This window comes from Carcharodon carcharias, chromosome 10 (genome assembly GCF_017639515.1).
Source record: "Carcharodon carcharias isolate sCarCar2 chromosome 10, sCarCar2.pri, whole genome shotgun sequence".
NCBI lineage: Eukaryota > Metazoa > Chordata > Chondrichthyes > Lamniformes > Lamnidae > Carcharodon > Carcharodon carcharias.
Window position 1 is genome coordinate 61,087,202 of NC_054476.1, and position 20,035 is coordinate 61,107,236.

The following is a 20,035-nucleotide window of genomic DNA, read 5'->3' on the forward strand; positions in this document are numbered from 1 at the left end:
CTGGAAACGTACTGCTGTAGAAAGTTTTTGTGAACACAAAGTGTTTGGTACTTTCTATAGTTGTTTAAAGTCGCCAAAGTATAGGGAGTTTTGTGACAGGCGCTGAAGGAGCTTTTGCCAACTTCTGCATGAACCAGCTGCTTCCAGGCATGTACACACTAGATACTCCCCTTAGAACCCAGCACAACTTGGAGAATGAACAGAGGCCACACATGGCGGACAAGCTACTAGAAGAGGGAGGATGAGACGGGTAAAATAGCTCTCTGAAAGGAGCAATGCTTCTACCTCAACCTCAGCAGGAAATAATGGCCAGGATTTTCTGGTCCTGCTGCCAGCGGGCATTGTCGCGGGTGGGACAGGAAAATTTGGAGAGCCATTGACTTTTAATGGCTCTCCAAATTTTCCTGTCCCGCCCGTGATGGTGCCTGCTAGCGTCGGGGCCGGAAAATCCCGCCCAATATGTGAGGCATCTGTGCTTCACTATGGCGTCCTCACTGAAATCTGCCACCTGCAATCTCAGAACAGGGCGAGGGCTGCATTGCCATTGGCTGTGAAGATAATCCTGGTGATGAAGTCTTACACATCAGGCTCCTTCCAGGCTAGAGCTAGAGGTATTCACAATACCTTACAGTTTGCCATCCACTGTTGCATGAGAGAAATCACAGACATTCTCTATTCATTGAAAGCTCACTACATTTCATTCTCTCTAAGAAGAAAGCAGATGATTAAGCAGGCTGCCCATGACAAGCATACAAATGGCTTTTGGGCACCTCATATTAACTCTGAGATCCGCCATAACTGGAATGCATTCCAATCACTCAACATCCAGCTAGCGTGCGACTACACGTAGTATATCACGCAGGTCAATGCCAGGGACCCTGACAGCAGTCACAATGCTTTCATTATGTGCCACCTGCATTTGAGCCACCATAGCAAACCAAAAGTTGGCCACTGGGCAACAAGGACTATCCACTGACCATATAACTGATGACTCCAATGTGCAACCCACACAGCACATGCACAGCATGCAGGCAATGAAAGCCATGTTGCCATGGGAAATGTTATAGAACAGAGTTGAAACAATGCTTTCACTGCCCGGATCATTCTGGAGTAACCCTGCAGTACTCGGCTGACTGTGTCTCAAGATTCTTGGTGGTCTGTTGGATGCTGTATCTCGCCATCATAAAGGGATGGTCCTTGTCTCCAACTATACAGCAAGCAGCTCAGGGGCAGGAGCGTGAGGAAGGGAGAAACCTAGGCAACCCCTTTCTGGCCAGGCTGTCCAAGAAGCACTCATCTGAATGTGATACCAGTAATCACAATCCCAATTTCCCATTTACTAACAGTTCCACATCTTATCTTCTCTCTGTCACTAATCACCACAGTGTCCATTTGATCATAATACAATAAAGCCAACACAAAATAAACATTCCAAACCAATTTCTAAATCAAATCATGCCATATTGCTTCAAAATATCAACTAATTACCCTTGCACATTTCCTTAGTGCCTGTCTTCCATGTGCCTTCCCTGTCTTTGTGCAACTACACAGTGCTACCCAGTGGCTGCAGAATGCCTGGGGAAAGGCTGATTAATTCAGCAGGGGAGACTGCAGGGTGCCATGGAGAAGAATCTTGAGCAGCTCTGGCTCCAGAAGGCCCAGCCATAGACTGCAGCATTTTGATATTGATAGCAGCTGCCTGGGCTGACTGGCTGACAGGAAACAGCCAGGGCACTGGTCGGGGGTGGGGGGATGGGGCAGTGGTGGGAAGACAAATGCTGTCATCCTGAGAGGGGGTAGCAGGGTTGTGCTCCATGAAGACACTGCTACTCCCTGAGAGCAGCACCTCAGCAATCCTAGTAATCTGTTGGCGGACAGAATGCTGAACTGCTGTAACCCCCTGACTGCTGGACCCTGCGAGCCCCTTTGCATACTGCAATCTACTGCAGTCTGAACTTACACTACAATAAACAACCTTCTGGGTGGAAGCTGTTCTGCTGTCCTGAAAGTTGAGACATTGGCCATTAGCTGCTGCATCATGTTTGGGTCCACAAGTGTGTTGATACAGTTGGCTACCACTTTCATGTTGGACAGGACGGGTCCCAGGTTCTATGTAAAATCTTGTGTCAAGTCGGTGCTAGATTCCTCCATACCACTGACATTGAACACAGACTTTCTGGCAGGCCTGTCAATGCACCAAGCATTTAATTGTGCATACCCATCAGCTGTCTTCAGTATATTGCCAGATCAACGTGCTCACCTGAGTCCTCCACAGCAGAATTTGTGTGCAACTTCACCCTCTAGTGAGCTGGCACTTGTGTTATCCTTGCCCTGTGCCCTGGCTGCAGGTTACTCATTCCCTGTGTTTCACCACATGCAGATTCCACTTCTATAATATTCTCTAAAGTATGTGTGGTGTCAGTATGTGAGCTGGTGACTGCGAGATTGAAATTTATTGCCCATCCCTAATTGCCCTTGAAAGTGTTCCTCCACTGCCGGGCCATGTCGTATCTCTTAGGTATCTGAAAGGAGAAATAAATAAGTAAGATTATGGTGAAGGGAAGAAGGAAAATAAGAGATGCATGCTTTCACTACCCGCAGCTTGTAAATAAGAGGAGATTGTGGGATGAGGGAGAGATGGGATGTGAGATGGAGGATTATGTATGACTATACCATCATCTTTGATGGTTTCAGCACCTCCGTTGTCCATGGCTTCAGAAATGGGTGTCACAATATTGGCCAGCATTGGGATAAGGACAAGAAGCCTTGCCTGTTCCTGTCCAGTTAACTTCTGCTGCCTCTAGATGTACAGCATGAGAGGAGAAAATGTGTCAGTGAGTCTGATACAATCTGTTTGGCTGATGTAGATGTCATACTTGAATAGCTGGCAGTGTAAGAAAGGTGTGGATGTGAGGTTTGCAGCAATGTTAAGTGCATGAAGGTACAATGAAGCATATGGAAGTCAGATATGAGTAATAATGTTAAAGAATGTTGATGGGTGAGTGATGAGGATAATCTTATTGAATGGTGGAACAAGTTCGAGGAGCCAAGTGCTGCTGCTAATTCATATGTTCTGATGGTATGTGATAAATTGAGCAGTATCTGAGGCTAGTGGTGCAGTTGGTGGGATATGACATTTGAAGGCGCATTCACTAACCTTGCCATTCGAGTGAGGCCCTGAGCATTTTGTGGCACCACATCCAGGTCCTCGGGATCTGACTCCCGGCATTGACCTCCACGGCTATCCACTCCCACTGCCTTCTGAGAATGTTTCAGGAGGGTCTCCTGCCTCCTCTAGATACAGGACACCTTTTCTCCTTTGCAGCTCCTCCACCAAGACCTCTAGTGTAGCATTTGCAAACATTGGAGCCCACACTCTTCCTTGGTGTGCCATATTCTTCTGTCTTTCCCAGGTGAGATTCAGTCCGTACAGGTGTCCAAGCACCTGCTCCAGCCACAAGGCACCTTTAGCTAGTGCAGGCTGGCTTTAATCAGTGCAGGCTAGCTTTAACTTGTGCTAGTCATTCACACCATTGGCTCTTGCTCAGGTGTCCAGCCAATCAACAGAATGATTAATACTGTAAATCCTATAAAACAGCAGGCAGCATGAGGTTGGGGTACTGCCAGTCAATGGGCATTGGTTAATTGGGGATCCTGATTCCTGCACTAGGTTTTGGGGGCTGTCGAATTTAGCCTCCTAATATTTGGCTGTACATATGTTACCTACAGTCCAGGCTCTATCACACCAAAGTGCTATACCTGCTACTCTACCAAAGGTGCACTTTCTGCTGGTGACCCTTCCTGAGGGCTATGATTCCCACAGGCATGGATTCCCTCCTCTACGTTACAGCTAGTGACCTTCCCTGAAACTGCAATCACTTCTGTGTTACTACTTGCCCATGCAACTAAAACTGGGACCTCACCGACAATGGGTTAGATTTTTGTCTTTATTACCTGGGCATTGTGCATCAACTGCTGAGGGGGAAATCTTATAGGGAGGACCACGCACTTACACCAGAACCTGCCTGATTTTCCTTCCATTTAAATTAATGGTACTCTGGCAGGTCCTGCAAAGGGCGTGTGATCCTCCCTTCAAGGATTTCCTCCCTGCATTCCATCCACTCAATCTACCTCCGTATCTCTGCATTCATTTGCAACTCCCAACTAGAGTGTCAGCTTGACACAATTGCAGCATTCTCAGGGGATACTATTTGAAATGTGTTTGAGGAGGGCCTTGCAGCCTACCTGAGTTCATCCATACAGATCTGTCATCGTGACATCCAATTGTTTCTTTTAATGATTCAAAGTTTTTGCCATCACTGCTTTATCCAGAAGTCCATTCTATTATTGATTATTCTTTGCCTGAAGAACTTTCTGACATTATCCTGAGTTTGCCTTTTAATAAGTTGAACCTTGGCCGCATGACACTGTCGCAGTTTAGTTTGAAATAATTTTCCGTACCTCCTTTCTCTCTACTATTTATTAGCTTGTACATAAGGCAGTTCTTGCTGAAAAGTTCAATTTCCTCCAGTCGGGCCCCATTACCTCAAATTTATGTCATTAGAGATCTGTTTTGTAGCTCACTCCTGTATCACCTCTGAGGCCTGAATGTCTTCACGGTACTTCATGGGGCAGGCTAATTGCAGTATTCAAGGTGTTGCTGACCAGGGCACTGTATCATTTCAGCATAACTCCCTATGAATTATCCTGCATTGGTTTGGTTCAACATTCTGTTTGCCTCATTGGTTCTACAGTGACATCCGTGTGTCAAAAGATTCAAGGTTCAAGCTCTAGTGAAAGACTTTGACACATTAGATGGCTCTCCGCTGCAGTACTGATGGACTGCTGTACTGTCAGAGGGGTCACCCTGCGGATGAAATGTTGAACTGATGCCCTATCTGCCTGTTCCATTGGTTCAGGTAGATGTTACCCATGTGCCATTGGAGGAATAGAAAAAAGTTTTTTCTTGTGCCCCCCCAACGACACCATCAAAAACAGATTAATCAATCATTTATCTGATTATTACTTGTTACGTGGCTGCCATGTTCACCTACATGACAACCGTCTCTGCACTTTAAAGTATTTCATTGTGATGTGCTTTGGAACATTCTGGCAGGCACGATAATGCACAACATAAACACAAGTCTTTCGTTTCTGATTTTTGTGTTTGCAACCAAACATCTTAGAATTTTAAAATCCATTAGAGAAAGCGTACTCCCTGATCAAACTCTAATTTCATCGATAATGCCACATTGCATATCAGGATGCGAAAGATAAAACCTGCCCCACTCTCCCTGCAACTTGCTGGCTACGTGCAAGTGATCTCCCCCACTGCCAGCCTGCCCTCCCTTTGAAATATTTTGCTTGTTTTAGACTGCTGCACTTTGCTGCTGCCTTATTGGGACTGGAAGTCGGAAAATACTTGTAACAATTGACACAGAATGCAATAATGGTCTTATAGATGACTCACATTTCCCACAGAATTAACAGTGAGCCCCTCTGCACTTCTCCTGCTCTCCAACATCAAAAAATTAATTGCATTCCCTCCAATTACAACAGCAAGGCCCAAGTTTTCACAAGCGCTACTATCTCCTCAAAGGCTGATATCCCACACAACAGGGCTGTGTACGTTTTACCCACTGACAGAAACTGTACTCTTGTGACCTCGTCTACACTTCCTTCTATTGGTTCTTTTTTTCATTCCAAGACTTTGACTTCCTTTGCCTCCTCTCTCACTCTGTCCTCGCGCTCTCTCCATTTCTTCTCACTCTGTGTTCTCTTTTCTTCTCCCTTCTGCTTTCTTCCTCTTATTCTCACCCACCTTTCGATCTGTCCCTGCCTTTATTTTTCCTATCTTTCCTCCTCAATCAATTCACATCGCCCTTCTCTCGCCAGGGCTTAAACTTCTTACACAGATTCACAAAGACAGGTCAATAACTTGCCAACAACCTTGAATTTGCAGGATATCTGACAAAAAGAATATTCGATAAGCATAGCAACACAACTCAAACAACACAAGAAGCGTGGGCAAAGCTCAATGAAGCCATAAGAGTCAGTGAAAGGTACTCGCAACAAGCAGAAACTCTTACTTACCATCTAGGCTCTCTTTTTTTTAACTATTTTGGCTTTTTCCCTTCAGTCTGCAGCACACCATTTCAAAGAGTGCCACTGACCAGTAATTCTCTTCCCTACAGGTTCCTAGTGTTGCTACTGCAGTTTTTCTCATTTGCTAGCATTGTTTACTCACTAATTTTAGCATGGCAAGCCTTTCAGTGAACTGCAGCACTAAACAAAAGCTGAGAGCTTTGATAATATTTATAAATGGCTGCTTTCACTGATAATTCAGGCATGCGGTCACACCTTTATTCAGACAGAAGCTTGGTAGAGCCTAGAGCAAACCAATTTCAAACAGGAAGACATGGAGCTTACCATTCACCTGTTGAGGGGAGTAAGGCTCGGATCCAGAATCAGGAGGAGATTCAGGTAAAGTGCTGAGAAGACAAAAGTGTTGCACGACATTCAATTACACGATAAAAAATAATTAAATGCTATGACTTAACAGGTAGCCTAACTTAAAAGAGATTCTAACAGATATAATATTAAATACTTAACCCTTTCTTGACCAAATGGCAGGTTGGAATTGCATTCCTACGTCAAATTTAGGAACAAATTAAACCATAGGAATATCAAAGGCCACTTAAAAAATAAATGTGTTGTTGTGTTTTCTTTTAATTGTTTCCTCCCTTTTTATTTAGAACCTAAAACTGTGTACATTCCTTTTAGCTTCAAAATTTTCTTCCTTGTGGCTATGGCAATCTTTAAAGTGACAATGTGTATGGGCAAGGGCTGGGCTGTTCATAAAGCTGCCTGTTTAGGACAACAATTCTCACAAGATTCCTGATAAAAGGAACACTCAGTAAGCATGGCACAAGGGTCTGGCTGGTCAATCAAGCGGATGGACAAGCTTTGAGCCAATGATCCTTCCCATTGTGAATTCTGTATGGTGGTTGATTTGACATTGAGACTGACAGGCAGACAATATTAAGGTGCCCACCTTCCCTCATGTCTAGGAGTTACTGAAAGACACAGAAGCAGGGGATGTTCAAAGTAGGAGACAAAATAAATTTCTAAAAATGGCAAGGCGAGGAATGGAGGCATGGTGCCAGACAGGCTGGATTTTAACATGGTAAGTTTTGAACAATGTGTTTTATAGGGTTCTCAATCTTCTTTCAAAACAAGTATTGAGACATTGAAAAGGAATTTATCATGCAACTCCCAGCAACCTGGCTCAACCTTTTTAATATTGAGAAACCTAAGTGAAAGTATTTATATTTCACTAAGACCCGAGGTGCAGATTACCAAGATTAGGAGAGAAAATGGATTAGGTCAAGGTAGGTGAAATCAAGTGTTACAACCAGGATGGGAGGAGTGCATGAATTATCAAGCCTTACTACTCTACAGGCCGTACCATTAATCTAAATATTTAATGTTCTCACTATAATAGCCAATTGTATACCTATACCTCTGGTACCCAGAAGAAAAAAGAGACTCTGACAGGCTTCTTTCAAAAACTCAGAATGATTAATTTATTTTAAAACAAGACTTCTTTTAACAAGTCTCAAGTACTGGTTAACACACAATTGTAATCGGGAAGCATAACTATCTATCTCTTCCTAGAGAATTCCCCAGCACACATACGCAAATAAAGGACAGACAAAGTGGGGGGGCTCTGCAGAGGTGGGCTTTGGAGGATGAGCTTTATAAAATAAAGATTAAAGTCTGCAGGGTCTTAACGTTGTTGACCCGGAGCTTTCACATGCGAAGACGGGCTGCTGGTCCCTGTGGATGCCTGGAAGTTCTCACCACTGATCTCAGCTTTGCAGGTCCAAATGCAGACTGGTTACACTCAGATGAGGGTTCTCTGGTTATAGGTTGACAGCCACACAATTTTAGGCAAGGTAGAGAGAGGGAGCCAGTCAAGGTAGCCTTCTTTCCTCAATCTGTTCTCCAATAAAAACTACCTTCAAAACAAGTAGGTTTCTTTTCCTCTCCCATGTGATTGCCTTTTAGTCTCCCAGCATTTGATCAATTAAAGTTCTTAGCAGTTCAACACAAACAAACAACTCCTTCTCAAGCACCATATAGGTCAGGTGATTTCTTGGAAGAGGCCTGCTTGTTTACAGTTCCAAGGTGAAAGTATGACCTTCTTTTCAAAAAAAATCCCAGGTTAGCATCCACATGTCCAGATCATGCCGAATACTTCCATTTTGTAAAATAAAACTTCAGTCCAGAGAGATATGGTTTTAACACCAGCTTGGGCTAAACTGTCCAGGGGAGAGTTGTATCAGTCCTAATGAAGCAAATATGGAGTCAGGCAGTAAAATATATGAAAAATGGCCAGATCAAACCTTGAAATTTGGATCAAGCAAAGGAAGTAAATGCCAAAAGTATCATTAGAATGATTTGAACTGATTTATCACAAAATAGCTATTTACATCCACGTTACCAATTCTCTCCATTAGCTCCATGCATTACATTGATCCAGATGAGAATGGCTACACTTTCTGAGTTTCTCTTTCCATTGTACAATGATCAGAATCTGGAATTGTCTTTGTTACTTGGACTCCTATGCACTTTCTCACCATCTTTGTATAAGTGCAGTGCCCCAATCTGAAGGTGATACATCTGCTGAGAATTTCCTCATGACTTCTCCCAGTTGACTGCTGTTTACACATCTAACTAGTTACACTGGTTAATTGGGAAATTCCACGAGCAAGTTCCTGCTGCATATTTGGACTAATTAATAAAGTGTTTTATAAAGAATTAGCATTAGTTCCTTAGATTCACTGGTGACAATTTTAACTTCTGGCACACTTTGAGTGTAAGTGCAGTAATCAGGCTGCCATCCAATAGCATTGGAGAGGTTCACTCAAATCTGACTGGAGCACTGCCTGCATGTTTCCATAATGATGAACAGCTCACTGAAGGACAGGATTTCTAGTGACCCTGGTATTTAGTTAAAGAATGCTTGAGCCTCTTAAAAGCGAGCAGTCACTAGTTCTGCTGCAACATTTGTTGCAAGTTCAAGATGTGGGGTGATAGATATCATTTTCAAGAGCACCAAGGTTTAGTGACTCAGCACTGGAGTCTTCATGGGGTAGGTGAGAGCTCACAAACTATGTCTCTTCCCACTGATGTCAAGGCAGACACTGAAGTAGTCTTGGACTGAGATAGCAGACAATAGAAATGACAGAAGCAGCACTCCCGGAATATGGGATCAAGGCTGCATGAGGATCAAGGAGCCTACCCAAACAGCAAGAGTGAGAAATATGTTTTGCTGTATCTGTTTTTCAGCATCATCAGCACGTCCTTCCTCTCATACTCCAAACACTTCCCTCCCCACTCTCCTTGCTTGCCCTGCAATCACATGGGCCTGAATTTCCCCTCGTCGGGCGCATGCAGTCAGCAGGCCCAAGAACAGTCAGGAAATGGGCCGCTGACCACAATTGGCATTGCACTCCAGCCCGTCCAATTAACGGGCAGCCAGCATGAAATGCGCACTAAAAGGCTCAGCGCTGCTGGGGTGGGGGCAGGAAGATGGCAGGCAGCGACGTCACCGCAGGTGCAGGTGTGGGTGAACGCTTCGGGAGAGCTCCCTGACGGCAGACAGCTGCCCCAGGGGGCTGCTGACCTGCAAACAATAAAATAAAGTTCTTAAAAGCTGCAAAAAATGTCCATGCAGCACAATCAAGCACCAGAGAGCATACCTCATAAAAATGCTGCCCCCAGATATTTCTTCTTACTTTATTCTGGAATGGACATTTCATCCCACCCTTGGAAGAGATTTCATCAAAAATGTAAAGGCTGCCTGGCCGATTGGTCCGTCTGCCAGCCATAAGGTTGGATGGGCCATGAAAAATTGTGCCATTGATGGGCTTAATTGCACATTTAAATTGTCAGCAGGTGTGCTTCCACCTGCCGCACATGCCTGCTGAGCAAAATATCGTGCAAGTGTGTAACAACATCAGGATGCTCACCTGATGTCATCTCACACAATTTTACCCCCGTTCGGGTATGGTGCCTGCCCGCGGAACATAAAATTCTGCCCCATGAAGATGCTGCACCGACCTCCTCATCCTAATTGCACGTTCACTTGTTTTCTTCCCAACTGCACAAATAGCATCTGCTTTAGCCGGTAGCAACTAGAAAGCCTCTGTTAGCTCTTCTCACACAGGAGCCACTTCCTTGCACAATACCTACTCACATATTGCTGCATCCTCCCTCTCAGTATACCTCCTAACTGAAGATGCTCCACACATCTGCACAATCCTTTACAGGAACCAGGCACTAACTCACTACTACTCTTTCTGCTGGATAAACTAACCCAAAAAAGCTGGGAGAAGACCTGAACTGACAGAGGGTCAGCCTTCGCTTAAGGTGCAACTTGACTGCAGACAATCATACCTGCACTTGCGGGAGGTCTGCTATATTAGAAGAATCTACAGCCCTTTCCTGCTAGCTCCTGGTGTTCCTGAGGAACACAATACACTGGTTGGCCTTGACAAAGAGGGTTTCAGTTACTTGCTCGATGCAGTCATGGCCTGTATACTGAGCAATATGACTGATATCAGCTGCTGGAATCTGGAAAGTCCTTGAGGCAAAATGATCTGAGGGCTGTAGTGACTTTCACTGCTCCAGGCAATGTTTGGCCAACTGTGGGAATGAGGTACAGGTCTTGCCATACGTGGTTTCATTACCTTCCTGATGAATAGTAGTCTCCTCATCCAAGCAGTCTCCTCCTTTATGGATTCCTAACTGCTCCAACTGCAACTTCCTGAGATTCCCCCACTTGATGCCGTTGCTCTTCCTCCAACCAGAATGGAGGGACCAAGACAAATCCCATCTTCTGAATATCCAGAAACTCCCTGAGTTTCTTGAATTCTTTGTAGCAAATTGTACCATATATCCATCACTAGTAATGTCTGCAATATCATTACGAAGCAAGAAAGGTTTTTTTCTCCAAACAAATGCCAATGACCCAAGTACTCGCAGTTGAGTGGCCCTTTAAATAGCACTTCAAATGGTTTCCTCTGGTTTGTGCCGATTTCAGGCAAAAAAACAGCTTCAACCTTGTGAAGGCCCCAATCAAAATAAGGATGGACTGATTGGGAAGGAAAGTCGGAAAGTTCAGCACTGTGATTTTTGAGCAAGAGAGGCTGTTCACACCTGGTGGAGGCTTTGAAATTGAGCCCCACAATCTATCTATCCGGTAATTAACACACCCAGAATTGTATTTGTGTTCTGTTCCTCACTGGGGAAGCTTCGATGCTTCGATGGATAGCCAAGTATTATACCAGGGATTTTTTTGTACTGATTTCATTTAAGGGTTTGCTCTTCAAGCTGTAATCACATTTGTTATTTTACTGCCAATGTGTGCTACTTAATATCTTTCAAATTTGTATGTCATCTATGATTCTTCTGTTCTATAGTTAATTCTCTATTTTCCTGTACTCGTCTGAATCTTATCCTTTTTTTTGAGCCCCCATATAATTTGGTGTCAGAGACATTGTAATCTAATACTTTATAAATATCATGATCGGTAACAGTTCCAGCATTGTTCACTGGCAAAAGCCCTATAAAGCTTATTGATTGCTGTCCTTGTTTCCTATTAGGAAAGTGGTTTCTCAGCTTTGAGAGCTCAGGAGAATGAACTAATCTGGGGAAAGGTAAGAGGTGAGCAAAGTTCAGTCTGTTCTATGATTTCTTTAATTTTGCTGTGACCTCTCCAATGTCCGTTTCCTCTCACTCCTGGGCCATTGAGATAGAGAAAATCCACTCAGGAGGGCCTGCAGAAAAAATCCAGTGCTTGAAAAAAAAAATCAGTCAGAATCAGTCTAATTGAAAGCTAGTAATTCAGTTAGAGCTCCACGGGTTAAAAGTATCTGTATAAAAATTGACCCCTTTAATTAATTGCACTTAGACCACACAGTCTGTTTTGATTCACGCTCTATGATGTAAAGGTCTATCAGATATAAGGTTTTTTTAAAAGCAATGTTTGCATGGTGGATACAAGTTAAACATTGGGAGCTAGTCTGTACCAGGCTAACAAAGTGGACTTAATCTACATCCCTCCACCAGTGGGGGAGGGGAAACTTCCTTTAAAAGCACCATTTCTCAATTGTATATGTCCAGGTTCAAAGTTTAAAGAACAAAACTACCACTACATAAAACATACAGAGGATCTCACATAGTATTCTGGTCATCATACTTAGTAATAGTTATGAAGCTGTCAGTCCAGAGATTCTCTGACAAATAGTTTCCCACCAGAACTGCAGCAGCAGGAGGCCAGTGAAACCCCCAGCTAATCAGTGGGGATTTGGTTGTGCTGGTGCTCCAGTTTCTGGGTGGCCCCTCAATGCCTTGTTAGGGGCAGAACAAGATAAATTACAGGGTGGGCAAGAAAGGTCTCCTCAGGCTCAATTGGGAGCCAGCATTGCAGCGACAGAAGGTATGATAAGTGAGTGGAGGTGTACTGGACTCCACATGGGCAGATCTTGGCCCACTGATAGGAGTCCAGATCTGGCAAGCAACTTGGACAAAAGAGTCTCAACATAAAAGAGTAGGGCAGGAAAGTGGAGATGATGTAGAAGTTCAGCCAAGATGTTATTGAATGGTGGAGCAAAAGGTTGTGTGTCTTGAGTACTTACTGACCTTCCAGCTAGGCTCAGAGCCATAGTGCTGCTGATGATTTGTCAGCACTGATGCATGCTGTTTCCTATGTCAATGAGCCACTGGCATTGGCTGTTGAGGTCAACAGTGCCTGATCTCTCTTTTGTCCTTACAGCAGAAATGGGCACATAATGCCTTAGGGAGGCCCAGACAGATGGGGGGACTCCATACCTGCACGTCTTCACAACAATGGAAGAGGGAGTCATGGAGATCAGCAGGGTCATTGACCATGAGAATGTTGGGGAAGGGAAGATGGACATCTGTGGTGGAGAAGGTGATTAGAGAGTGCAATGTGTACTCTAAGGAGATTCACTGCACTCCAGCCCATCCAACAGCTTGCTGAAGACTCGGCCGCATTGGGGAGCCTCAGCATTGCAGAGACATCTGCTCTCAAAGGCTCATTCTGCTGATGTTAAGGCGCTATGATCGACTCTGTCACCATCACTGAGCCAATCTGCTACAGCAGACCTCAGAACAGCTCCGTCACATCTTACAAGTGCACTGTTCACCAGCATAGATACAGTTACCTCAGTGGGTCCTTGTGCCTGTTTAAATATGGTGGCACTGGGTGATAAGCATGTCATGAATGTGCAGGAGGAGGTGACAGTGCCAGAAACAGCAATGGACTGTCCTCCTTGGAGGATGTGTGAGAGTGACTGCTCTTGACATCAAGGTAGCATTTGACCGAGTGTGGTATAAAGGAGCCCTAGCAAAATTGAAGTCAATGGGAATCAGGGGGGAAACTCTCCACTGGTTGGAATCACACTGAGCACAAAGAAGCTGGTTGTGGTTGTTGGAGGCCAATCATCTCAGTCCCAAGACATTGTTGTAGGAGTTCCTCAGCGTAGTGACCTAGGGCCAACCATCTTCAGCTGCTTTATCAATGACCTTCCCTCCATCATAAGGTCAGAAGTGGGAATGTTTGATGACGTTTGCACAACGTTCAGCACCATTCACAGCTCCTTAGACACTGAAGCAGTCCATGTCCAAATGCAGCAAGACATGAAAAATATTCAGGGTTCAGCTGATAAGTGGCAAGTAACGTTCATACCATACATGTTCCAGGCAATAACCATCTCCAACTAGTGAAAATCTAACCATCTCCCCATGACATTCAGTGACATTACCATTACTGAATCCACCATTATCAACATCTGGGGGTTACCATTGACCAGAACCTGAACTGGACCAACCATGTGAAAACTGTGGCTACAAGAGCAGGTCAGAGGCTAAGAATTCTGAGGTGAGTAACTCACTTTCTGACTCCCCAAAGCCTGTACAAGGCACAAGTCAGGAGTGTGATGGAATACTCTCCACTTGCCTGCATGAGTGTAGCCCCAACAACATTCAAGAAGCTCAACATCATCCATGGTAACATAGCATACTCGATTGGAGCCCATCCACCAACTTAAGCGTCCACTCTCTCCATCACCGATTCACTGTGGCAGTAGTATGTACCATCTACAAGATGTACTGCAGCAACTCACCAAGGCTCCTTTGACAGCCCCTTCTAAACCCGTGACCTCTACCACCTAGAAGGACAAGGGCAGCAGATGCATGGGAACACCACCACCTGCAACTTCCCCTGCAAGGCATACACCCATTTTGACTTCGAACTTTATCGCTGTACCTTCACTGTTGCTGGGTCAAAATCCTGGAATTCCCCTCCTAACAGCACTGTGGGTGTACCTGCACCAGATGAACTCAATTGTTCAAGCAGCAGCAACAGGCATGCTCCCTCACATCAGAGTTCCCTGAGGCAGTGTGGGGTCATGTGCTGAGAATGGAGAAGTCCATTCAGTTCATGTGCATCACCACGACTCAGGGCTTTGAACGCATGTGCTCCGCTATTGAGAGAGTGGCCAACATCATTGAGAGCTATATGCAGCAGCACTTGGAGTGAATGAAGGAACTGAGCACTGGCATTAACAGGATGTAGTTTTGACCAGTGAGTGGCACTAATGGTGTAGAGATATTTGGCATGTATACCAGTTTTGACCCAGCTGGTGCTCTGGTCTAGCAATCCAGAGTGCCACCCAAGGGCTGTTCCATGGCCACAGAGGATGAGGGTATTATCCCTCATGGGGCACCATTATCATTGGTTTCCTTGGCCTCTCTGACTGAGGGATCATTTGTCAGTAAGGCCTAGTGACTGAGGCTGCCCCTGCACTGATGCTGGTGGAACAGCCTCTGGTGGTGCCCCCACCAGCACTCCACAATGAGGATGACCAGTACGTACATCTCAGCCTTAAACAGAGACACATGCGCAGGCTACCTTCACCTCCTCCCAGGCCACATGGAGCACATCATGTAGAAGTGGCTGAGAATGGAGGACATCACATTGAGCAAAACACTGAGTGGGTCACTGGGGTGTCTATCACTTGTAACTATGCACTTTTTGTCTTTTGGAGCACGCTGTAAATATTGACATGTGAAGCCAGACTTGTGAGCCTCCTTTTATTAAAGCCATTAAAGAAAAAGGGATGAAGTGGTGCAATGGTGACAGTGAAACCTCTGGACAGGTGTGCTTCCTTCATTAGTGGTAAGAGTTTATATGCTCTGTGTCTTCAATGGATGTGTTCTTACAATCAGTTAGAAGCGAGTTCCACACCATACGATTCCTCCTCGGTTAGAAGGGATCAGTTGAAACATGCCTGGATTGAATGATCCATCTTGTCGACAGTATCCTGACAAGGCATTCGATCTCCAGGCAAGGCCCAGCCAGTTCCCTCTGCAGCCAGGGCACCCCTTGTTCTAAATCTTCCTCCTCAGCTTCTTCTTCCACCTCCTACTCCACTTTCTGCCCCTCTAAGGGCAGAATCTTCTGGAAAATGACACGCAGTGACGTCGGACAAACGTCATTCTGATCTTCCTTTCAGCAGGCGGCGCACCGGCGTCGGCTCCTGACCGGCCCACCCGACGGGGAGAAAATTCTCCCTTGTCCCTTAGAAGTGATGTGGTTTGGGGGATAGAATGAAGAGCTGAAGCAGCCTTGAATGCCAGAAGATGAAGGAGTCATGACAGCTGTCAGAAAGAGCACATATATGCAGGAAGCTCTTGTGGTTGCAAACCAGTTGAATATTGATGAAATGGAAGCCCTTCCTGTTGATGAATCACTGGGTGCCTTGAAGGGCAAATGGGTACAATCGGTGATGCCCTGCACCTGGGGAATCCAGCAATGGAGGCCAACATCACTGCCCTTGGTACCTGCATAGCACTGTCAGGTATTGCATATACTGTCCAGGTTTTGCAGAGAACATCTGTGACCTGTGAGATGCAACGGTTTGCGAGACACCACCAAGGTCCTCAAATAATACTTGGGAGAAGCCAGAGACAAAGAAGTTGAAGGCCACATTGACTTTGCCGGCCACTGGCAGGCCATGGCAAACAAATGCTGCCAGGTGTGAGGTTTTTGACCACAAAGACACAAATCTCTGCGACCATCTGCCTGGAGAGTCGCAGTCACGCACTGGTTCTCAGTCATCTCAAGGTAGCTCCATCTTTGAAGGTAGATCCTCTGCTGAGGATATGGACTGCACGTCCTTCTTGTCTCATGTCCTTCCTGTCTCTTGTCCATCTCCTCTACAGCCACCTCCCCCCCACCCCCAATGCCCAGCGCTCTGCCCTTTCTGCGGAGCTTGTAGTTTCTCATTGCCACTGGACATAAAAATCTGATCGTCGTGCTTCCGTTACCAGCTCCTGCCTTCCTTGTGCTCAGGAGCACCCTCACCACCCACCCCCCTCCCCCAATTGCATTTGGAATCATTGCTCCTTGCTCTTATGCCCCTGCAATGCCAGGAGGGTGATGTCATCCTGCTCAAGCACTTACTGGTCATTCTCCCTGCAAACTCCACTGACCCGATGGGAGCTGTGTGACAGTGGCAGATTCCCCTCGACACCATTCTCTCTTTCATGGGGTCCACCTAATTCTCTAGACTGGCCTTAATGGCGTCCCCACTGTGTTGCTGCCTCAATGCACCTGACCTGCCCAGACACGCATCCAGGAGCCCCCATCAAAATCTGAACATGGCCCTCAGTGAGCTGTCAATGAACTCTTCAACTATCTTAATTATCATTATTACTGGGTCAGGCAGGATTTTTTTTCTTTATTATTTTCATGGGTTCTGGGTGTCACCGGCAAGGCCAGCATTTGTTGCCCATCCGTAATTGCCCTTGAACTGATGGCTTACTAGACTATTTCAGAGGGCAGTTAAGAGTCAACCACATTGCCGTGGGTGTGGAGTCACACGTAGGCCAAACCAGGTAAGGAAAAGGCATTAGTGAACCAGGTGGGTTTTTCATGACAATCCATGATAGTTTCATATTCACTAACTAGCTACCAACTCCAGACTTTATTAATTGAATTTAAATTCCACCAGCCTCTGTGGTGGGATTTGAACCCATGTCCCCAGAGCATTAATCTGGGTCTCTGGATTACTAAAACAAAAACAGAATTACCTGGAAAAACTCAGCAGGTCTGGCAGCATCGGCGGAGAAGAAAAGAGTTGACGTTTCGATTCCTCATGACCCTTCGACAGAACTTGAGTTCGAGTCCAAGAAAGAGTTGAAATATAAGCTGGTTTAAGGTGTGTGTGTGGGGGCGGAGAGATAGAGAGAGAGAGAGGTGGGGGGGAGGGTGTGGTTGTAGGGACAAACAAGCAGTGATAGAAGCAGATCATCAAAAGATGTCAACGACAATAGTACAATAGAACACATAGGTGTTAAAGTTAAAGTTGGTGATATTATCTAAACGAATGTGCTAATTAAGAACGGATGGTAGGGCACTCAAGGTATAGCTCTAGTGGGGTTTTTTTTTAATAATGGAAATAGGTGGGAAAAGGAAAATCTTTATAATTTATTGGAAAAAAAAGGAAGGGGGAAACAGAAAGGGGGTGGGGATGGGGGAGGGAGCTCACGACCTAAAGTTGTTGAATTCAATATTCAGTCCGGAAGGCTGTAAAGTTCCTAGTCGGAAGATGATCCGACTAGGGACTTTACAGCCTTCCAGACTGAATATTGAATTCAACAACTTTAGGTCGTGAGCTCCCTCCCCCATCCCCACCCCCTTTCTGTTTGCCGCTTCCTTTTTTTTCCAATAAATTATAAAGATTTTCCTTTTTCCACCTATTTCCATTATTAAAAAAAACCCCCACTAGAGCTATACCTTGAGTGCCCTACCATCCGTTCTTAATTAGCACATTCGTTTAGATAATATCACCAACTTTAACTTTAACACCTATGTGTTCTATTGTACTATTGTCGTTGACATCTTTTGATGATCTGCTTCTATCACTGCTTGTTTGTCCCTACAACCACACCCTCCCCCCCACCTCTCTCTCTCTCTCTATCTCTCCGCCCCCCCACACACACACCTTAAACCAGCTTATATTTCAACTCTTTCTTGGACTCGAACTCAAGTTCTGTCGAAGGGTCATGAGGACTCGAAACGTCAACTCTTTTCTTCTCCGCCGATGCTGCCAGACCTGCTGAGTTTTTCCAGGTAATTCTGTTTTTGTTTTGGATTTCCAGCATCCGCAGTTTTTTTGTTTTTATCTCTGGATTACTAGTTCAGTGACACCCGCTACACCATCATCTCGGAGTCTCCCGCCCTGGTGAAAGTCACCGGTGCTAGGAATGGTGACAGGAAGTTGGTGCCAGTATTTTCACTGCCTCTGTTCCCACCTTGGTGGATCCTCAAAATTTAGGCCCAGTTCTCCATTTTCATTGTGTTGCCTTTAGATTCCTGGAACTTCCCTTGAGGAGAAGTAGAGTGTATGTACCTAAACAGGAACAATCAAAATATTGCTTTGGTAACCGCAGAAAAAAGTCTTCACGTTCACTGGCAGGCTGACGAGATGAAGGGGAGAAGACAGCAGGATGGGGAGGAGGCAAAAGGACAAGTGAACCTATTTTTTTCCCCAGCCACCTCATGGATCTAAGGACAACAGCCAGGTGGCTCTGTAACCGAAATGGCTGTATATCTGACGCCTGTTTCAAGGCACAAGCTCTACCAGGGAGTGGGCCTGTGTCAAAGTTATGTCTGACATAGGGTAGTGAATTGAACTCAAAGAAAAGTGAAAGAACCTGCATTTATATTGCATCTTTCACAACCTCAGGATGTCCCAAAGCACTTCACTGCCAATGGAGTATTTTTTTAATTGGAATGTCGTCACTGTTGTAATGTAGCACAGCAAGGTCCTACTAACAGCGTTGTGATAAGGACCAGGTAAACTGATTTCTGCTAATGTTGGTTGAGGGACAGTGGGAGAACTGCCCTGTTCTTTTTCAAATAACGCCAAATTATCAAACGTCCTCTTGAGAAGGCAGACAGGGCCACAGCTTAATGAAGAATTTCCCTGCTCTACCCAGAAATAGGAGTGAATTCAGACCATTGTATCTAGAACACCCTTGATGTGTGCTTTTCATGCCTGTTTCCAAGCAAAGGAGAGTCAGGAAAATCAAACTCTACCTGCTCTTATTAGAAAGAAGATATTCTTTTTTTCCAAATGAGGAAGTGAGTTTTAATACATTATTCTGCTGTGAGAGAAAATGAACCAAGCCCAATCAAAACTTCATCTGATATCAACATACATCCATTTTCTAGAGACTATATACAAATGAATAATTAATATCCAGTTTATTACCCATAATCTGGGACAACTAACAAAGCATTCCCATATAAAAATTGGAAGTAGGTACCAAAAGTACACATTGAAATGGACACCCATCCCTCAAGAATGAGCATTCTAAATACTAATCATTCTTCATAATTGGACTTTGATTTCAATTTGACAAAGTCAATATGAATTGAAGATTGTAACAGATGTGAAAACTTCTGCAGTAATGCTTATGTAAAACTTAAGTAAGAAATAAATACAGGTGTATGTTTCTTCTTTTAACTTCTCCCAGGCATTAGGTTGCTTCTGGTAATGATGTTCCCATGCCTTTTCCACTCCATATCTAGCTACAAGAAGCTTGGAAAAATTGGCTCATTGTGATTTTCTATCCAACTCCATGAGGCAGTCCCTGGCCTCTGTGATTCTCATTGCTTACTTTTTGGTACTGGAAATGTGTGGGAAAACAGGGAGATGAAGACTGATCCTAGCACTCTGTCCGTGTGTTGGACCTAGTGCTTCAATTAAATATTTTTTTTCCAATTACATATTTTTTAATTCATTTTTAGTTCTTCCAAATATTGTGAATTTAAATTGGAACATTTTGGCTGTACTCTGAAAGGAACTCTTTGGTCTAAGGTCACTAGTTATAGATAACAGCTGCAGCTAACAATTAGTTTCAAAGGAAAGGC

General features: G+C 44.7%; 1 protein-coding gene across 1 annotated transcript in view; it reads right to left on the minus strand.

Annotated features, from left to right (window-relative positions):
* myrf (myelin regulatory factor) overlaps positions 1-20,035 on the minus strand; it is a 251,560-nt gene that overhangs the window by 70,894 nt on the left and 160,631 nt on the right. Inside the window, exon 5 of the mRNA XM_041196647.1 lies at positions 6,430-6,491. Within this exon, the coding sequence (XP_041052581.1) occupies positions 6,430-6,491 (62 nt within the window). The remainder of the gene's footprint in view (positions 1-6,429; positions 6,492-20,035) is intronic.